General features: G+C 39.3%; 1 protein-coding gene and 1 pseudogene across 8 annotated transcripts in view; one reads left to right on the top strand and one right to left on the bottom strand.

The window, feature by feature from the left end:
* Positions 1–290: 290 nt before the first annotated feature.
* Positions 291–18,114, bottom strand: part of LOC130838286 (zinc finger protein 665-like) — a 31,917-nt gene continuing 14,093 nt past the window's right edge. For 3 of the 8 annotated variants that reach the window (XM_057711147.1, XM_057711149.1, XM_057711154.1), the window contains 4 exons: positions 16,535–16,657; positions 7,623–7,659; positions 5,381–7,524; positions 291–5,030 (listed from right to left, as the gene is read on the bottom strand). In XM_057711147.1, the coding sequence (XP_057567130.1) occupies positions 5,420–7,524; positions 7,623–7,659; positions 16,535–16,657 (2,265 nt within the window). In that variant the 3' untranslated portion in view covers positions 291–5,030; positions 5,381–5,419. Of the gene's footprint in view, positions 5,072–5,380; positions 7,525–7,622; positions 7,660–16,530; positions 16,658–18,114 lie in introns of all 8 variants that reach the window. The other 5 variants (XM_057711151.1, XM_057711153.1, XM_057711155.1 and 2 more) reach the window with 4 other exon arrangements.
* On the top strand, positions 11,940–13,050 carry LOC130838290 (heterogeneous nuclear ribonucleoprotein A1-like; annotated as a pseudogene).

Raw genomic sequence — 18,114 nt, 5'->3', positions numbered from 1 at the left:
ATGCAAAGGACACGGGTTTGATCCCTGCTCCAGGAAGATCCCACATGCCGTGGAGCAACTAAGCCCATGTGCAAAAAAACAAAACAAAACAAAAAAACGGCTTAAATAAAAAGCTTCCCATCCCACCACTCCCCCATCCTCCGCCAAGAGGTTGCTCTCAAGTCCTGATTCTGAGGCTGAGGCTGGAGGAATTCAGAGCTCTGGAAACTTGGGTCTCCAAGAGGTTGCTGTGGATTGGTGACTGGAGCCAGGAACATTTCTAGCAGTTAGAATTAAGATAAGCTGTTTAAGGAAAGAAGAGGTGTGCTTCTCTTTTAATACAAACTAAAATGATATAATTACAGAAGTCTATTTGTGCAGAATGGGCTTTTTCATACTCAAACTCTACAGAAAAGACATTCTGTTTCTATCCACTATTCAATCAGGAGGCCAAACTCAACACTGCTCATTTCCAGACAATGAGGGACTAGACCTGGGGTCTGAGACTGGTGGACTAAGGCATGTGATACTTTCGGGCACTAACCATGGCTATAAAAAGAGCAATACAGTGTAGTATTCTTTTATTTTTTTAGGCAAATTATTTGTTGGTTTTGCTTTTTGCCTTTTAATACCACATTTCCCCCAGATTTTAACAGAGAAATAGTTGAGATATAGTAAAGGCGTATTACAGAGTTCTCTGACTTACATATCTTGTGAAATGATTAGAACTGTAAGTTTAGTTAGCATGTCATTTCACAGACACAATAAAAAGAGAAAGCAAACAAGAGAAACTTTGTATTCATTTGATGAGGCGTTATTATTTAAAATACTTATCCTATTCTACACTTAATAATTTCCATCAAATATCTTGACAAAAACATTTATGGCATATTATACAAGTAAAATATAACTAAAAATAATGTAATTAGAACCTTTGCTTTTATTTTACAATTGTAACATATTTTAGCTATTTACTTTTTTTTTTAATGTTTATTTATTGATTGATTTGGTCTTTAGTTTCAGCAGGTGGGCTCCTTTGTTGTAGCACTGGAAATCTTAACTGGGACAGCTATGCTGGATCTCATTCCCTGAGCAGGGATCGAACCCGGGGCCCCTGCATTGTGAGCTCAGAGTCTTTTTTGTTTTTTATTTTCACAGTAAGTTGAAGTTCCTGATATGACTCGCACAGCTGCCCTTGTGATAACCATTTTCCCGTCACCCAGGGCTCACCCCTGATTCTTTGGATGAGACACTCTTCCAGCAAGGAAGCTTACCAATTCCTGTCCTTTTTAGTTTGAACTGACAAATGCAGCCTGAACCCAAGAACCCAAAACACTTCATGCATGGAACCTAATGAAGGTACATGCCTCAGGCAATGGCCCATGCTCACTGCCTGCACCCGCACTTGGTGCTTTGTCTGTGGGGCATCATCATGGAATATTCCGTGGGGCAGCTCCCCTAGAAATACACCTCGAACAACCTGCCCCAAGTCCTATTCCTCCCTGCACCTCAGCCCTGTCAACTGCTTCATGAAGTACTGTGTTTAACAACCTGTGCCACAAGAAAACGATCGAATAAAACCCATTCACAGGCTTCTCCTTTGGCAGCAGGGCAGCAGGAGTTTCCCATTCACGGAGTGGTGTGGTAAATGAGTAAACAAAAAACTTAGTGACCTCAAGATCACTGATGATAGAGAACATAATAAATATAAAGAAAATGTTTGAAGTATTGCAAGAATCATCAAAATGGGACAGAGACGGGACAGAGACAAGACGTGACTAAATCCAGTCAGAAAAATGGTGCCAAACACTTACTCTAGGCATGGTTGCCATAAACCTTCAATTTGTTAAAAAACACCCTATCTGTGAAACACAATAAAGCAAAGTGCAATAAGAAGAGATATGTTTGTATGGCCATAATAGGAAGCTACCATAAGCACAATTATATTATATATGAAGTTAAGTCATTTAAAAATGGTAACAGATTAACTGATAAGAATTGATGAACTCCATCTGAATTAAAGAAAATTTTTAAATGGATGAAACTTTCAGAATTTAAGAAAAAAGGTAACAGATACAAAATTAACTACGGATGTTGAGTAGCTGAAGGATAGAAATAATTGGCCTTGTTAGCGTATCACCATGATTAAGAGATTTCTCTTTGAAGTCAGACAACGTGGATTCATTTCCTGATTTAGCCACTTGCTGTGATGCAACTGAATGGTTATAAACTTCACTTCGTCCTACAACCCTTCAATTGTGAAATGAGAATAAATACCCAGAGAAAATATTTTAATTTTGGTCAGGGTCAAATTCTAAGTGGAGGATATTGGGTGTCAGTTGTCACTGTATATACAAGTAACCCAAATCTTATTTTCTCTGCAAAATCCACTAGCTCTGAATGTGAAAACCAGTCACTGAGAAGAGACAGAATGGTTTGCAAGCATTTTGGAATGGAGATTGTCTCACTGTCACAAAACTGTGCTTGGAATCTTGAGCTCTTTCTTATTTATCCTTATAATTTCATTCAGTTCACTGCATGCTTGTTCATCTCCACAAACTCGATTTTCAAGCATTTTACCATAGCCACATCTCAGCATCTTGCCCTTCCAGGTAGTTCATTAACTCGAACACTTAAAGGAATACTCTTTTATCATGTTCATAGTGCACCTACTTTTTAAAAGTCACTGAGTTGTTCATATTCATGTCACAAGAGTCTGAAAACACTCACAGATTTATACATCCCTTGGTGTAAAAATGGAATATGTCTGGAGGGAAAAAAATAATGCTGAAGAAAAAAATGTATTTAAAAGAAAACGGGGGACTTCCCTGGTAGCATGAGTTCCATCCCTGTTCAGGTAATTAGATCCCATGTGCATGCTGAAACTAGAGTTCTTGTGCCACAATTGAGCCTGGCTGCCAAAACTAAGACAAGGGAGGGAGGGAGGAAGGAAGGAAGGGAGGGAGGGAGGGAGGGAGGGAGGCAGGAAGGAAGGCAGGAAGGAAGGAAGAGAAGGAAGGAAGGGAGTGGTTTTCCAAAGCAAGAAATCAGGAATTTCAAGAGTAAGCATTCAGTGTTTTATTAAACAGTCTGACGCTATTTTTCGATATTTGACTATTGACACCTTTTAATCCTCAGGAAATCCTTTTCCTATTCAGCCTATGTAGAGAACCAGAGAGGACACTGACTTGGAGTAACAATCCTGAGAGGGCATGACCTGCTACCTAGCTGCAAGCAGTTCTGAAAGCAGAACTAGTCTCAAGGAAAACTGATTGAGATAAAGCAGTCATACAGGCCAATGGCTCCAGCCTCCAGCTCTGAGTTAAAGATTAACTATCTCCTCTAGTAGTCATAAAAAACAAGGTGTTCTGCTTTTATCTCTAATTGAAGCATATGCCTTGTGATGTCCATTATCATGATTTATAATCCAGTCTCTCCTAGAATGCTTATGATCTTTCTCAATAAATATGCTATGGGAATCAGAGCTCGGGACTCTTGACTTGCTTGGTCTTGAGTCCCGACCCCATGCTCTCCTAAATTCTTGTGTGAATTTTCTTAATTCCGCCCTGCCACTCACATTCAGGTTCATCCGTGTGGATGAGATCTCCACAAGCCTATCTGGACAAGATGATTAAAAGGCCCTCCTTTGATAGAAACTGAAAGTTCAAACCCTAAGCTTCTCCTCTAACAAGCCTCAACCCATAATTAAATCTTCGTCGCATGTAAACTACTCTCCATTCAATTCTCCCAAATAAGACTAATTTGTCGTTAAACATACATGCATAAAACACCTGTTGCCCAAAGCCACAATGAGGTATCACCTCACACCAATCAGAATGGCCATCATCACAAAATCTGGAAACAACAAATGTTGGAGAGGGTGTGGAGAAAAGGGAACTCTCCTGCACTGTTGGTGGGAATGTAAGTTGGTACAGCCACTATGGAAAACAATTTGGAGGTTCCTTAAAAAACTACAAATAGAACTACCATATGATCCAGTAATCCCACTTCTGGGCATATACCCAAAGAAAACCATAATCCCAAAAGAAACGTGTACCATAATGTTTATTGCAGCACTATTTACAATAGCCAGGACATGGAAGCAACCTAAATGCCCATCAACATATGAATGGATAAAGAAGATGTGGCATATATATACAATGGAATATTACTCAGCTATAAAAAGGGATGAGATGGAGCTATATGTCATGAGGTGGATAGAACTACAGTCTGTCATACAGAGTGAAGTAAGTCAGAAAGAGAAAGACAAATATTGTATGCTAACTCATATACAGAATCTAAAAATGGTGCTGATGAATTCAGTGACAAAAACAAGGACACAGATACAGAGAATGGACTGGAGAACTCAAGGTTTGGGAGGGGGCGGGGGGTGAAGGGAAAGCTGAGACGAAGCGAGAGAATAGCACAGACATATATATACTACCAACTGTAAAATAGATAGCCAGTGGGAAGTTGTATAACAAAGGGAGTTCAACTTGAGGATGGAAGATGCCTTAGAGGACTGGTGCGGGGAGGGTGGAGGGGACTGGGGGGGGGGGGAGTCAAGGAAGGGAGGGAATACAGGGATATGTGTATAAAAACAGTTGATTGAACTTGGTGTACCCCCCCAAAAATAATAAATAAAATTAAAAAAAAAAACAAAACACCTGTTGCCATGCAATGGAGAAAATGACCCACTTTTCTTGTGTACTGTTCCTACCACATATTCAGTCCCTAGTGACCTGTCACTCTCAAGAAAAGACCAGTTCCTTATGGTTCTTCCTGCTCTGTTCGATGTCAGTTGGTAGAGCATTGTCCTATAACCCACTGTGGCTGATCTACAGACGAGCTACCTGAACATAATGAGTATGAATCATGTCATTGTTTTACATTATTTCAGTTTTACGTTATTCTCTGCCCTTCCCAGTTCAATCTGGTAATTCAGGGTTCTTGCTTTTCCAAGGAACATGATGCGAAGGAAACACACCTTCATAAGATGAAGGTGGCATCTTCATCTTGTTGATTTCTTCCCAGAGACCATCATGAAAGGCCTGTAATGAAGGCATAAGATGAACAGACTTCAAACTTCAGGCTGAAAGATATAAACAGTAATTTAGCTTTTTCAAGAAAACTGAAATAATTAAATGTTAACACGGTGAACATAATGGGCCATTTGTACATGTCCTTCTTCCTGCCATATATACATCTTATCAAAATTTGTGAGGGGTTTTTTGTTTGTTTTTTGCTTTTTTTGGCCACACCAAGGGGCTTGTGGGATGTTAGTTCCCTGACCAGGTATTCGAACTGGGCCCATAGCAGTGAAAGTGCAGAGTCCTCAACACTGGACCGCCAAGGAATTCCCAAAATCATGTCATAAGTTTTAACATACTGTATTTATTACCTGATGTGTAGTGAGGGTTGAGATCTGAGTAAGGGCTTTTCAGTAGTCTTTACTTTTGCATGGGTTCTCTTTCCTATGAACACTCTGATGCTTTGCAAGGTATGCCTTTCGACTAAAGCAGCTGCCACACTCATTACATCTGTAAGGTTTCTCTCCAGTATGAATTCTCTGATGATAGACAAGGGTTGATCTCTCACTAAAGACCTTGCCACACTCATTACATTTGTAAGGTTTCTCTCCAGTATGAATTCTCTGATGACGGACAAGAGTTGAACTCTCACTAAAGACTTTGCCACACTCATTACATTTGTAAGGTTTCTCTCCAGTATGAACTCTCCAATGTGCTGCAAGCTTGGAATTACGAGTAAAGACCTTACCACATTCACTACATTTGTAAGGTTTATCTCCAGTAGGAAGTCTCTGATGAAGTGCAAGGTATGAAACTTGAGTAAACACTTTTTCACATACATTATGTAAGTTCTCTTCTGTATGGACTATCTGATGTCCAGTGAGGTGTGAGCCATGACTAAGGGTTTTGCCACACTCGTTATATCTGTAAGGTTTCTCTCCAGTATGGATTCTCTGATGAATTACAAGACTTGAATTCCGATTGAAGACCTTGCCACACTCATTACATTTATAAGGTTTCTCTCCAGTATGAACTCTCCGGTGAATTGCAAGGTCTGAATTATAACTAAAGCCTCTGCCACATATATCACATTTACATAATTTCTGTCCTGTATGGATTATTTGATGTCTCCTGAGGTTTGAGCTGTGATTAAAGATCTTGCCACAGTCTTTACATTGGTAAGGTTTCTCTCCAGTATGAATTCTCCGATGAACCGCAAGGTATGAATTTTGACCAAAGACTTTCCCACATACATCACATTGATATGGTTTATCTCCTGAATGGATGATTTGATGCTGTATGAGGTGTGAGCCAAAATAAAAGGTCTTGCCACACTCATTACATTTGTAAGGTTTCTCTCCAGTATGAATTCTCTGATGACAGAAAAGGGTTGACCTCTCACTGAAGACCTTGCCACACTCATGACATTTGTAAGGTTTCTCTCCAGTATGAATTCTCTGATGATTTGCAAGCTGTCCTTTTTGACTAAAGGCCTTGCCACACTCATTACATTTGTAAGGTTTCTCTCCAGTATGAATTCTCCAATGATTTGCAAGGTTTCCTTTTTGACTAAAGGCCTTGCCACACTCAATACATTTGTAAGGTTTCTCTCCAGTGTGAATTCTCCAATGTTTTGCAAGGGATGAATTTTGACTAAAGACCTTACCACATTCACTACATTTGTAAGATTTATCTCCAGTATGAACTCTTTGATGAACTGCAAGGTATGCACTTTGACTAAACACTTTTTCACATACATTACATCTATATAAGTTCTCTTCTGTACAGACTATCTGATGTCCAGTGAAATGTGAGCCATGATTAAGGGTTTTGCCACACTCGTTATATTTGTAAGGTTTCACTCCAGTATGATTTCTTTGGTGAATTGCAAGGTCTGAATTTTGACTAAAGACTTTGCAACATACATCACAATTATATATTTTCTCTCCTATATGGATCATCTGATGTTGAGTGAGGTTTAAGACCCGATGAAATGTTCTGCCACACTGATTACATTTGTAAGGTATTTCCCTGTGCTCTTGCTGGTCTTGTGTCAGTACTGAAGGATACATAAAATCATTCCCATGTGAATTAGAAATGCTGGTTTGGATACTAGGAGAAATTCTTTGAAGGGGTGAGAATGAGGCACTACTGCTGAAACTCTTGTCAGCTTGATTACATTCATTAGTTTCCTCTTCAATTTTAATAATACGCAGTTCATCCCGAAAGCTTAACGCAAGCCTGTTTCCAATAGGCTTGATTCCTGCAATACTTCCACCATGCTGATCTCTCTTATCAGTGAGATTTTCGTTATGGGTTATAGGCTTTCCTTTGTAATTTCTTTCCTTATCTCTTGGCTGAGACTCAAAGTTGTTTTTGTGCTGGATTCCCCTGAGGTAAAACTGTTTGATTTCATTCCTTTCACGTCTTCCCAACATCATGGTCTGGAATACTTCTCCGCTATCAATGTTTGCATTTAGTTTTAATTTCTTGATCACATGTACATGAGAGATATCTACAAGATATAAAGAACCATAAGTATCCTATTCATCCCAGTTCATATGTAAATGTTTCATGGTAAATAAATGATATTACATTAAAACTAGTACTTACACAGAGTTATGAAGCTTCCCAACCATGACAGTAAAATCTTTAGGAATACAAAAGGAATGATTCTTTACTAACAATAAAGCGAACAGAGGTAATTCTACTTAATTTTAGGGCACCCTACATTCAAATAATCTATGACAAAAACATTTCTATTGGAAAAACTTCTGCTGGCTATCAAAAAATGTCTGTTTTCGTCAGAATGCCAAAGCACATACCAATTAATAGCAAACATACTTCTGCCCCACAACTGAGGAGAAAAGAAATTTATACTATATATATATATGCTGCATACTTATTATACATAAATGAATGCTAAAAAACAGAGACAATTTATTGTAAATCATTGAAAACTAGTTTATCTAATGAATTATCTAAATGAGTGGCAGTTTAGAATTGGGATACAAATATAGCATAGAGAAAATGAAGAATTTGATACAACAGTTTTTTTCTTATTTTTCTAAACATCTTCTATAAAACTATGTACTCATGAAGATGCATAAAGCATTCAGAAAGACCATCATCTGTAAATCAAATGTTAAAAATGAAATATTCTCTAATTATACTAACAGTCAATAAAAAGAGTGATTCTCTACCTGTGCAGTGCCCTCAACTATCCTGTTCAATGGCTCCAACATATAGGTAATGAAGAGGGAGCAATTTGTGAATTTATTTAACTACGGTCACACGCAATATTTTTGAGTACAAATTCCAAAAGGAAGTCATACAATATAAAATTCAAAAAAAAGGGGGGGTCATAATAAACATAACAATATACTGATTTTTTTTTTTTTTGGCACCATGCTACCTAGCTTGCGGCATCTTAGTTCCCTGACTAGGGACTGAAACTGGGCCCTTGGCAGTGTGAGCACACAGTCCCAACCACTGGACCACTGGGAAATTCCCTAATATTTCCTTTTGTACAAAAGCAACTTCTGATTCTTTATGACAAAATATGCACTATTCCAAACCATCTAACAGTACTGATTTCTCTTAAAAGGCTTGAGGGAAAGTATCACAATTTTTAAAGTAAAGAAAGTGGAATGACAGTTTTGTGTATATTAACCCAATTGACACAGAAAGTAGTGAGGACATTAGGATTTGAACCTGGACCTACAGACTGAGAAAATTTATTCTTAAGCATGACCACCCACCCAGGCGGGACAGATTACAATATATTACAACAATAGTAGGAGTTCAGAAAGAAAATGTCAAGAGAAATACAAGAAGTGTGCAGTGTAACTAATAAAACTTTTCAGGACTGGGATTGAAACATATACATTATTGATACTATGTATGAAATAGACAACTGATGGGAACATACTGCATAGCACAGGGAACTCTACCTAATGCACTGTGGTGACCTAAATGGGAGGGAAGTCCAAAAGGGAGGGGATATCTGTATGTGTATGGCTGATTCACTCTGTTGTGCAGCAGAGGCTAACACAACATTGTAAAGCAACAATATTCCAATAAAAATTATTCAAAAAAAAAAAGGCTACTTAGCCATCCCTTCTGGAAATAGTTTCTGATTCAACACAGCTGCACATAGTGATTTAGGCCATGTCCTGAGAAAGTTGTTCAATGGATGAAGAGGGGTCAATTTACAGTGTGAGTGATGTGGAAGGTGGGGATATGGGTGAAAAAAGTGCTGTGGAAATTCAGAAGTTCCTGAGAATAACTTGAAGTGTTAGGAAATAACACTCTTTCCATTCAAGGTACCACTTGAGGTCAGAACTGCGAAGGGGCCTGAGCGGAGCACAGGGTATATGCACATGTGGGAGCACAGCTGGTGACTGCATATCTCTACAAATACAACTGTAAGAGGGCAACTAAAATACTGACCTTAAAAGAAAAGAATTCGTTCAGCAAGTAGCATACTAGTCTCATTTTTAACTATGGGAATTATACGATGGTGTGTCATATTAACACTTCTGTTGGTCACACAGCCAGAATGTGGATAATTTTGACTCACCCTCATATCATCAGCATGAGACAGAAACAAAAGAGGTTTAATTGTTGTAGGGAGAAAGTCGCTTTACATCTCTTACACTACTTGCTACGTAATAAATCAAACAATATTCCATAAGTCCCAGTTCCATGCATATACTCATAGAAAACATACATAATATTCCAGGAGATTGTGCAATAATGTTCTTAGCAGAAAGAAAGCAGAAGGAAAATCCAGAAAAAGGCCGACAAAAGGAGATGGATGATTATTCCATATGCACACATGCCATAAAGTAGGGAGACCGTGATTTCAGAATGAAGATCTCCTGATTGGACGAGCAGAGTTTGTGTGGGAAAACAAAGCAAGAAGAAGGTGTTCGCCTAAGTGTCAGCAATTTAAGGACAGAAACACATTCGTTAAATAAGTAAACAAACAAAAAAAAGGTTACTAACTAAAATATTAATTACATAACATGCTTTATAAAAAAGAAATGTACTGATTTGGGTATAGAAAATGTTTATGATAACACTCCCTATTATTAAACATGACAGTGTTCCTTTAGCTAGCCTCCCTAATTACTGGAAATAATATCATTAAATTTCTCAACACAAATTCTGCAACAAAAGACAAAACCATGAGGAGTGATGTCAGCAAAACAGCTAACAGTAAACCACAGGCACTCAAATGATCCACGAAGAAACCAAATTAAAAACAATAAACAAACAAAAAAACCTTTGGGAAAACTCTACAAACCAGTAAAAAAAAAACCTATAGCATCCAAGAAACTGTCTATCCCCAAACCACTAAACCAAAAAAAAGTATAAGAAAGTTCATAACAGTTTGTTGGCCTTCAACTCCCAAGTTCTTTCTTACACTGCATTGATACTGTACTAGAGGAAGTCTCCCAATTCTTAGAGGTGCCCTCAGGAGAAATACAAATCAAAAGCACAATAAGATATCACCTTATACCTGTCAACAAAAAGACCAGAGATGGGGGACTTTCCTGTTGGCACAGCGGTTAAGAATCCACCTGTCAATTCAAGGGACATGGCTTCAATCCCTGCTCTGGGCAGATCCCACATGCCGCAGAGTAACTAAGCCCGCGTGCCACAACTACTGAAGCTCATGTGCCTAAAGCCCATTCTCTGCAGCAAGAAAAGTCACCGCAGTGAGAAGCCCATACAATGCAACAAAGAGTAGCCCCCAACTGCCACAATTAGAGAAAGCCCATGCACAGCAACGAAGACCCAACTCAATCAATCAATAAAATTTAAAAATAAAATAAATGCTACCTATTGGTTGAGAGGAAGGAAGGGAGGAGAGAGGGAGGGAGGAAGACCAGAGATGACAAGTGCTGAGAATGGGGAGGAAATATGACTCTAGAACCTGTCTTGGGGAATGTAAATTTGTGCAGCCACCATGGAAAACAATTTAAGGTTCTTCAAAATATTTTTTTTAATCATATAATGCACGAACTGCTATATGAAATCACTGTCTTGAAAAGATTTCTGCACTCCAACATTCATTACATCAGTATTAAAAATAGCCAAGGCAAGACAACAATTAAGTGTCTAACAGACGAATGGACAAAAAAAATCTGGCAGATATACACAATGTAATATTATTCAGTCATTAAAAAGGAGGAAATCTGGCTATCTATATAAACATGGTTGGATACTGAGAACATTTGGTCAGTAAATTAAGTCAGAAAGACTAATACTGAATGATCACACTTATCTATGGAATCAATTACTTAAAAAAAGAGCAAAATTAATAGAAACTGGGAGTAAGGGGTGGGAGTTGGTAGAATGGGGAGATATTAATCAAAAGAACACAGTTTCAGTTACAAGTGGAAAGGGTCTTGGAATCAAATATACAGTATGATGATTATACCTACCAATACTGTGATAAATAAGTAAAAGTGGTTAAGACAGTATAACTGTTCTCATCACACACAAAAATACTGTAATTAAGTGAGTGGATGAGTGTGTTAAGAAACCTACTGAGGTAATCATTTTTCAATACAAGTGTACACCAAAGCATCACACTGTACATGTTAAATTTACACTATAAGTTAATTAAATTTAAATAAAGGAGGGAAAGAGAAAATGGAAATAACTACAACAACAGGTCCTGGGACTTCCCTGGTGGTCAGGAAGATCAGGAGTAAGACAAGGATACCTGCACTATTTCTAAAACCAAATTACTGGAAGTCCTTAGCAAGAATACATAGGCAGCAGAAAAAGAGACAGAAGGAATCCCAATAACAAAAGGAAGCAAAATTATCACTGCTGAAAAAGGACATGGCTTCCTTTCTGCCTGTGGACACCACCAAGTAAGCATCGTTGCTGCCTCCCCCGTCCACTGCCGTCATGTCTAAGTCTGAGCCTCCCAAAGAGACGGCACAGCAGCGGAAGCTCTTCACCAGAGGTCTGAGCTTTGAAACAACCAACGAGAGTCTGAGGAGCCACTCTGAGCAATGGGGAACGCTCACAGACTGTGTGGTAATGAGGGATGCAAATACCAAGCGCTCCAGAGGCTTCGGGTGTGTCACACATGCCACTATGGAGGAGCTGGATGTGGCCATGAATGCAAGGCCACACAAGGTGGGTGGAAGCGTTGTGGAACCAAAGAGGGCCAGCTCAAGAGAAGTAAGCAATTTTTTTTTCCCACCCATTCGTCATTTGGAAGTGTGTCACTAAGGGGACTTAACATTTGGCGGGGGTAAGAGACTTGATATTCTTAACTTGGGAATAGGTTTTGCAAATATAAGTTAACTTAATGTTTCTCATGTTAGGATTCTCAAAGACCCGGTGCCCACTTAACTGTGAAAAAGATTTTTGTTGGTGGCATTAAAGATACTGAGGAACATCACCTAAGACACTGTTTTGAACAGTGTGCAAAAGCTGAAGTGACTCAAATCATGACTGACCGAGGCAGTGGTACAAAGACAGGCGTTGCTTTCATATCCTTAGATGACCATGACTTCGTGGACAAGACCGTCATTCAGAAACACAACACTGTGAATGACCACAGCTGTGAAGTAAGAAAAGCCCAATCTAATATAAGCAAGAGCTGGCTCGTGCTTCATCCAGCCAAAGAGGTTGAAGTGGTTCTGGAAACTTCAGTGGTAGTCACAGAGGTGGTTTTGGTGGGAATGACAACTTTGGTGGTGGAGGAAACTTCAGTGGTCGAGGTGGCTTTGGTGGCAGCCATGGTGGTGGTGGCTATGGTGGCAGTGGGGATGGCTATAATGGATTTGGTACTGATGGAAGCAATTCTGGAGGTGGTGGAAGCTACAATGATTTTGGCAATTACAACAATCAATCTGCACATCTTGGACCCATGAAAGGAGGAAACTTTGGTGGCAGAAGTTCTGGCCCCTATGGTGGTGGAAGTCAATACTTGGCCAAATGACAAAACCGCGGTGGTTATGACGATTCCAGCAGCAGCAGTGGCTATGGCAGTGGTGGGAGGTTTTAATTACTGCCAGGAAACAAAGCTTAGCAGGAAAGGGGAGCCAGAGAAGGGACAGGGAAACTACAGGTTACAACAGATTTGTGAACTCAGCCAAGCACAGTGGTGGCAGGGCCTGGCTGCTACAAAGAAGACATGTTTTAGACAATACTCATGTGCACTGGCAAGAAAAACTCCAAGACTGTATTTGTGACTAGTTGTATAACAGGTTATTTTAGTTTCTGTTCTGTGGAAAGTGTAAAGCATTGCAAGTAAGGGTTTTAATGTAGATTTTTTTTGTTTTGCACCCATGCTGCTGATTGCTAAATGTAATAGTCTGATCATGACGCTGAATAAATGTCTTTTTTAAAATGTGCTGTGTAAAGTTAGTCTACTGAAGCCATTTTGCTAAACCACCCCAACAGTGTGATGCCAGGTTCTATTTGAAATTTATTTCAGGGTGATGCCAGGTTCTATTTGAAATTTATTTACAACCTGCTTTGGTGCAAAAGCTATTTTCTTCAGAAACAGTGATGTAGTTGAACTGACAGTTACTGTGTTGTGACCTGGAGTTCACGGTTAAAAGGGTCACCCAGACAAAGTCATGGAATTTTTTGGTTATTAATATGATTGTTGGAACATCCTATGCAATATATCTAAATTGAATTATGGAATCAGATAAAGCTACAGATGTGAATGAAGCTTGCGTATCATTTATTATGTGTAATCAATAAACAGTTTAATACCCTCTTAAAAGAAAAAGAAAAGCAACATGATCTAATATGTAGAACACCCTGAAGATTCAGCAAAAAAAACCTGTTAGAAATACTGAACTCAGGGGACTTCCCTGGTGGCCCAGTGCTTAAGACTTCACATTCCCAACGCAGGGGCCCAGGTTCGAGCCCTGCTCACGGAACTAGTTCCCACATGCAAGCTGCAACTAAGGAGCCAGAGAGCTACAACTAAAACCCAGCACAACCAAATAAATCAATAAAAATAAAACAGAAAACAACTTAAAAAAAAGGAATAACGAACTCAGAAAAATTACATGATATAAAATCAAAAGGCAAAAAATCAACTGTGTTTCTACACATTAACAATGAACAATCAAGAAGGAAATTCAGAAGGCAATTCCACTTACAATACGATAAAAAAAATAAAATAAACAAAATACTCGCCAAAACTTTACACAAAAAGGGAAAAACAGGTACGGTGTGAAATAAAAACACTGCGGAAAAATATTAGAAAAGACACAAATTAATACAAAGATATTCCAAGTTCTTGGATTGGAAGTCAATATTGTCAAGATGTAATACCACCCAAAGCGATCAACAGTTTCAACACAACACCCAGTAAAATCCCAATAGTGTCTCTTGAAGAAATAGATAAATCCATCTTAAGATTCAAATGCCACCTCAAAAGACCCTCAGTAGGAAAAACAGTGCTGAAAGGAACAAAGTTAGAGGTGTCACAATTATTTCAAACTTCTTACAAAGCTAAACTCCTCAAAGCAGTGTGGAAGTGTCAAAAAGACAGAGAGAGAGAGACTAGTGGAAATCAACAGAGACGTCAGAAATACACTCTTGTGTATGTGGTCAAATGATGTTCCACAAGGGGGTCAGGACCACTCAATCCGGGAAGGGGAGTCTATTAAACAAAACAAATTATGGTTCATCATTAAAGGTATCATCAGAATGATCAATGGCATACAGGGGTGACCAAAAGAAAAAAGGCGTCAATGACAGTTTACTCAACAGCCTCAAAAATCCGAGGATGTAAACTTGGTCAATGTTTACATTTGACCCCTAGGAGATGATCATTAGTACATGTGAAAATTTTGTCACAGTGCCCTTAAGACATGCCTTTGTGACATTGTTCAAAACTGGAAAAAACCTGGAAAGATTACCCAGTCGGGCTATCCTGAGGCTATTTCGTATCATAAAACATGCTGACCACTCTACCACATAGCTTACAGTGATGATTTTGTACGTAGCAGGAAAATATTACAACGTAAGAGAGAAAGTACTCTTCATCAAACTTTCCTGTTACCCAGTAAACCCACTCCACTGAGATTCCACCAGAAGGTGTCCATTAACTAGAACTGAATTATCACAGCAAAGATTCTGGAGAATCAGAGCTGAGGGCTATGTATTACAAAAACAAGTTTCAGAGGCAAAATCACACAAACTTAGGATACAATGTAATCAGGAAGAGAATACATTCCCAGACTAGGGAGAGCAGCACAAGAGCAAAAACAATACAAGATATGAGAGTCAGATACCACAGGGGCAAGAGATGAAACAATGCACTCTACCCACAGTTATGAAACTAAAAGCCTGAAAAATGCACATGTTCCCCCCAAGAGGGACTTGGGATTAAAAAGATGATTTTTCTGTCCATGGTCCTTACTGTGTTCCTAAGTAACAATTATAGAGACTGGATCCACCTGGTAGTTACACACATCCCTCAAGTGTGTGGGAAAAACAGAACATAAGAAATGGCTGAGGGATCTAAACAGACAGGGCCTGAGACAGGTCCATGCAGGCTCTCAGGAGCCAGATGCAATCAAAGAGCAGCCAGTGTTTCCCACCTTCTGAGGAGGTCTTCTAAAAACATCAAATGGGGATGGAATGGGGAAAGGTTCAGGGATTGGAGAGTGGAGGCATTAGCTCTTATCTATACGGACTGAGAAATGAGCAACCAACGGAATCAAGTCTAGAAGGAGAGATGAGGGGGGAAGAGGCCCCTTTAAAAAGGCTCGTCTCATGCTCCACAAAGTCAAGCGACAGCAAGTTCATAGGAACCAGATGGTGTCTATTGTAGATCACGATAAAGACTTTGCCTATATCTCTGTAGGAGCTGCAGCAGCACTGAGGGGTGAAATAATACATTTTACATGTATTCTGTAGGACAGAATGATAAGTTACAGACAAGAAAGTTTCCCCCTGAGAGTTCACGGTAACAACTAACTTCTGTATTCCAACAGAACTCTCCGACGAGGGGAGAGTTTCTCACACACTATCAATCACAAGACTTCCCCTCTGCCCTTCTGAGATCTGACCTGTGCCCACACTTTGATACATTCCCAAAGGCATTCATGTCACTCTCCATAACACAGGGTTGTGAACCTCAAAATAAAAAAAAAAAATTCCACCCACTTTGCCTCCTTCTGAATACACAGGGAATAGTATAACATGTAGAAATTTACCTCACTTCCTAGAACTCCTAAATCAAAAAGTACAAGGGTAGAAAATAGGAAAGTGGGTATATTAAAAGTTTGCCATTGAGCTTTACAAATACATAAGCTCTAAAACTACCCCCAACGTATCATGAAGTGGGTGGGAAAAGGTAGGTTTAAAGTCCTGATGCCACATCAAGAAGCTTTTCATGTCTGAGTCAGGGCTCTGAGCTCAATCAAGCAAGGCAGGGACTCCCAAGAGGCATACAAGGGAAAATGTAAAGATACCCAAGAACAGATCCGAGTTTCTGGAGGGAAATTATCCTCACCCACAGCGATCAGGTTCCCGCAGGTCTCCAACATCACGTCCCTGTACAAGGCCCTCTGAGCAGGGTCCAGGCATTCCCACTCCTCCTGAGAGAATTCGATGGCCACATCTGTGAATGTCAATGGTCCCTAAAATGAAAACACATTTCACCAAGGGTCCATGAAAACAGTTCTTATTTTCACACAAAATGAGAAGAGGAGAGAGGGGTAAGGATAAATTCAGTTGAAGTACATATTCTGACAGATCCATGTAAGGGTATTTGGAGCAAATTACAGGTCTAATTTCAATTCCTCGTGCTTTTCCATAAAATTGTGCCTTTCACCACTGTACACTGTGCCTGAGCGGGGACCACTAAAGGAAGCAACAGGAGGAAAACAGAGAGAAAGAGACACACATAGAAAGTATTAGAGAGCTGGAACTGCTAGTGTTCACAAACCGAGGGAGAAGGAAGAGCTGTAAGTGAAACGCTGGAAAAGGATATCCCACCCTGAAGAGAGCAGGGGCGACTATCTTATATCAGAGAAAGTAAAGACACAAATTGACACAACAGACAAAGGATTTTACACAATGATAAAGGGTCAATCCACCTAGAAGATACAACCATTATAAATACACGTACACCTACCATTAGAACTACCGCCAAAATAAAGCAAACGTTGACAGAAATGAAGAGAAAGAGACAGGAGTACAATATTATTATGAGAATTCACTTCCCTAGGTGTCCATAAGCACTGAAATAAGAATCAGTAAGGAAACAGAGAACTTGAACAATATTAAAGGACAAGTGTATCTCACTGACACACAGACAACAATCCACCCAACAAGAGCAGCAAACACATTCTGCTCAAGCACTTATGAAAATTCTCCCTGACAGACCACGTTAGTCCATAAAACACATCTTAACAAAATTCAGAATACTGAGATCATAAAACGTATTTTCTGTAACCACAATGAAATGATACAAGAGCAGAAGGGAAATAGGAAATAGGAAAGTTCTTAAACTGTGGAAATTAAACACTTCATTCTTAAAGAAGCACTGGGTCAAAGAAAGTCCAAGAAAAATTTTAAAATATCTGAGTGAAAATAAAAACGCAACATACCAAAATTTATACCATGCAGGCAATGCTATACCAAAAGGAAAGTCTGCACTGTTAAATGCTCACAACGACGAAGGGAAAAGAAGCACACTCTGCATTATGGTTCCAAAAAATACTGAAGTCCTGGAAAAAAACACTTATATAAATTGAGGGACTTCCCTGATGGCAGAGTGGTGAAGACTCCAAGCTCCCAATAAAGGGGGCCTGGGTTTGATCCCTGATCAGGGAACTAGATCTGCAACTAAGAGTCCACATGCCACAACTAAATATTCCACACGCTGCAAGTGAAAAGGATCCCACATGCCACAACTAAAGACCCAGCATGCCACAACGAAGATTCCGCGTGCCACAACTAAGATCCAGAGCAGCCAAATAAATAAATAAGCCGTTTTAAAAAAAATTATACAGATTGAAAAATCAAAATTACTTTTTTGAAGGTGACAAGGTTTCGCATGTGCAAACCAAAAAGATAACATGAGAAAATTACT

Source organism: Hippopotamus amphibius, chromosome 16, assembly GCF_030028045.1.
Source record: "Hippopotamus amphibius kiboko isolate mHipAmp2 chromosome 16, mHipAmp2.hap2, whole genome shotgun sequence".
NCBI lineage: Eukaryota > Metazoa > Chordata > Mammalia > Artiodactyla > Hippopotamidae > Hippopotamus > Hippopotamus amphibius.
Note: the sequence above shows the minus strand (reverse complement) of the source record. Positions and strands in the feature narration are given on the sequence as shown.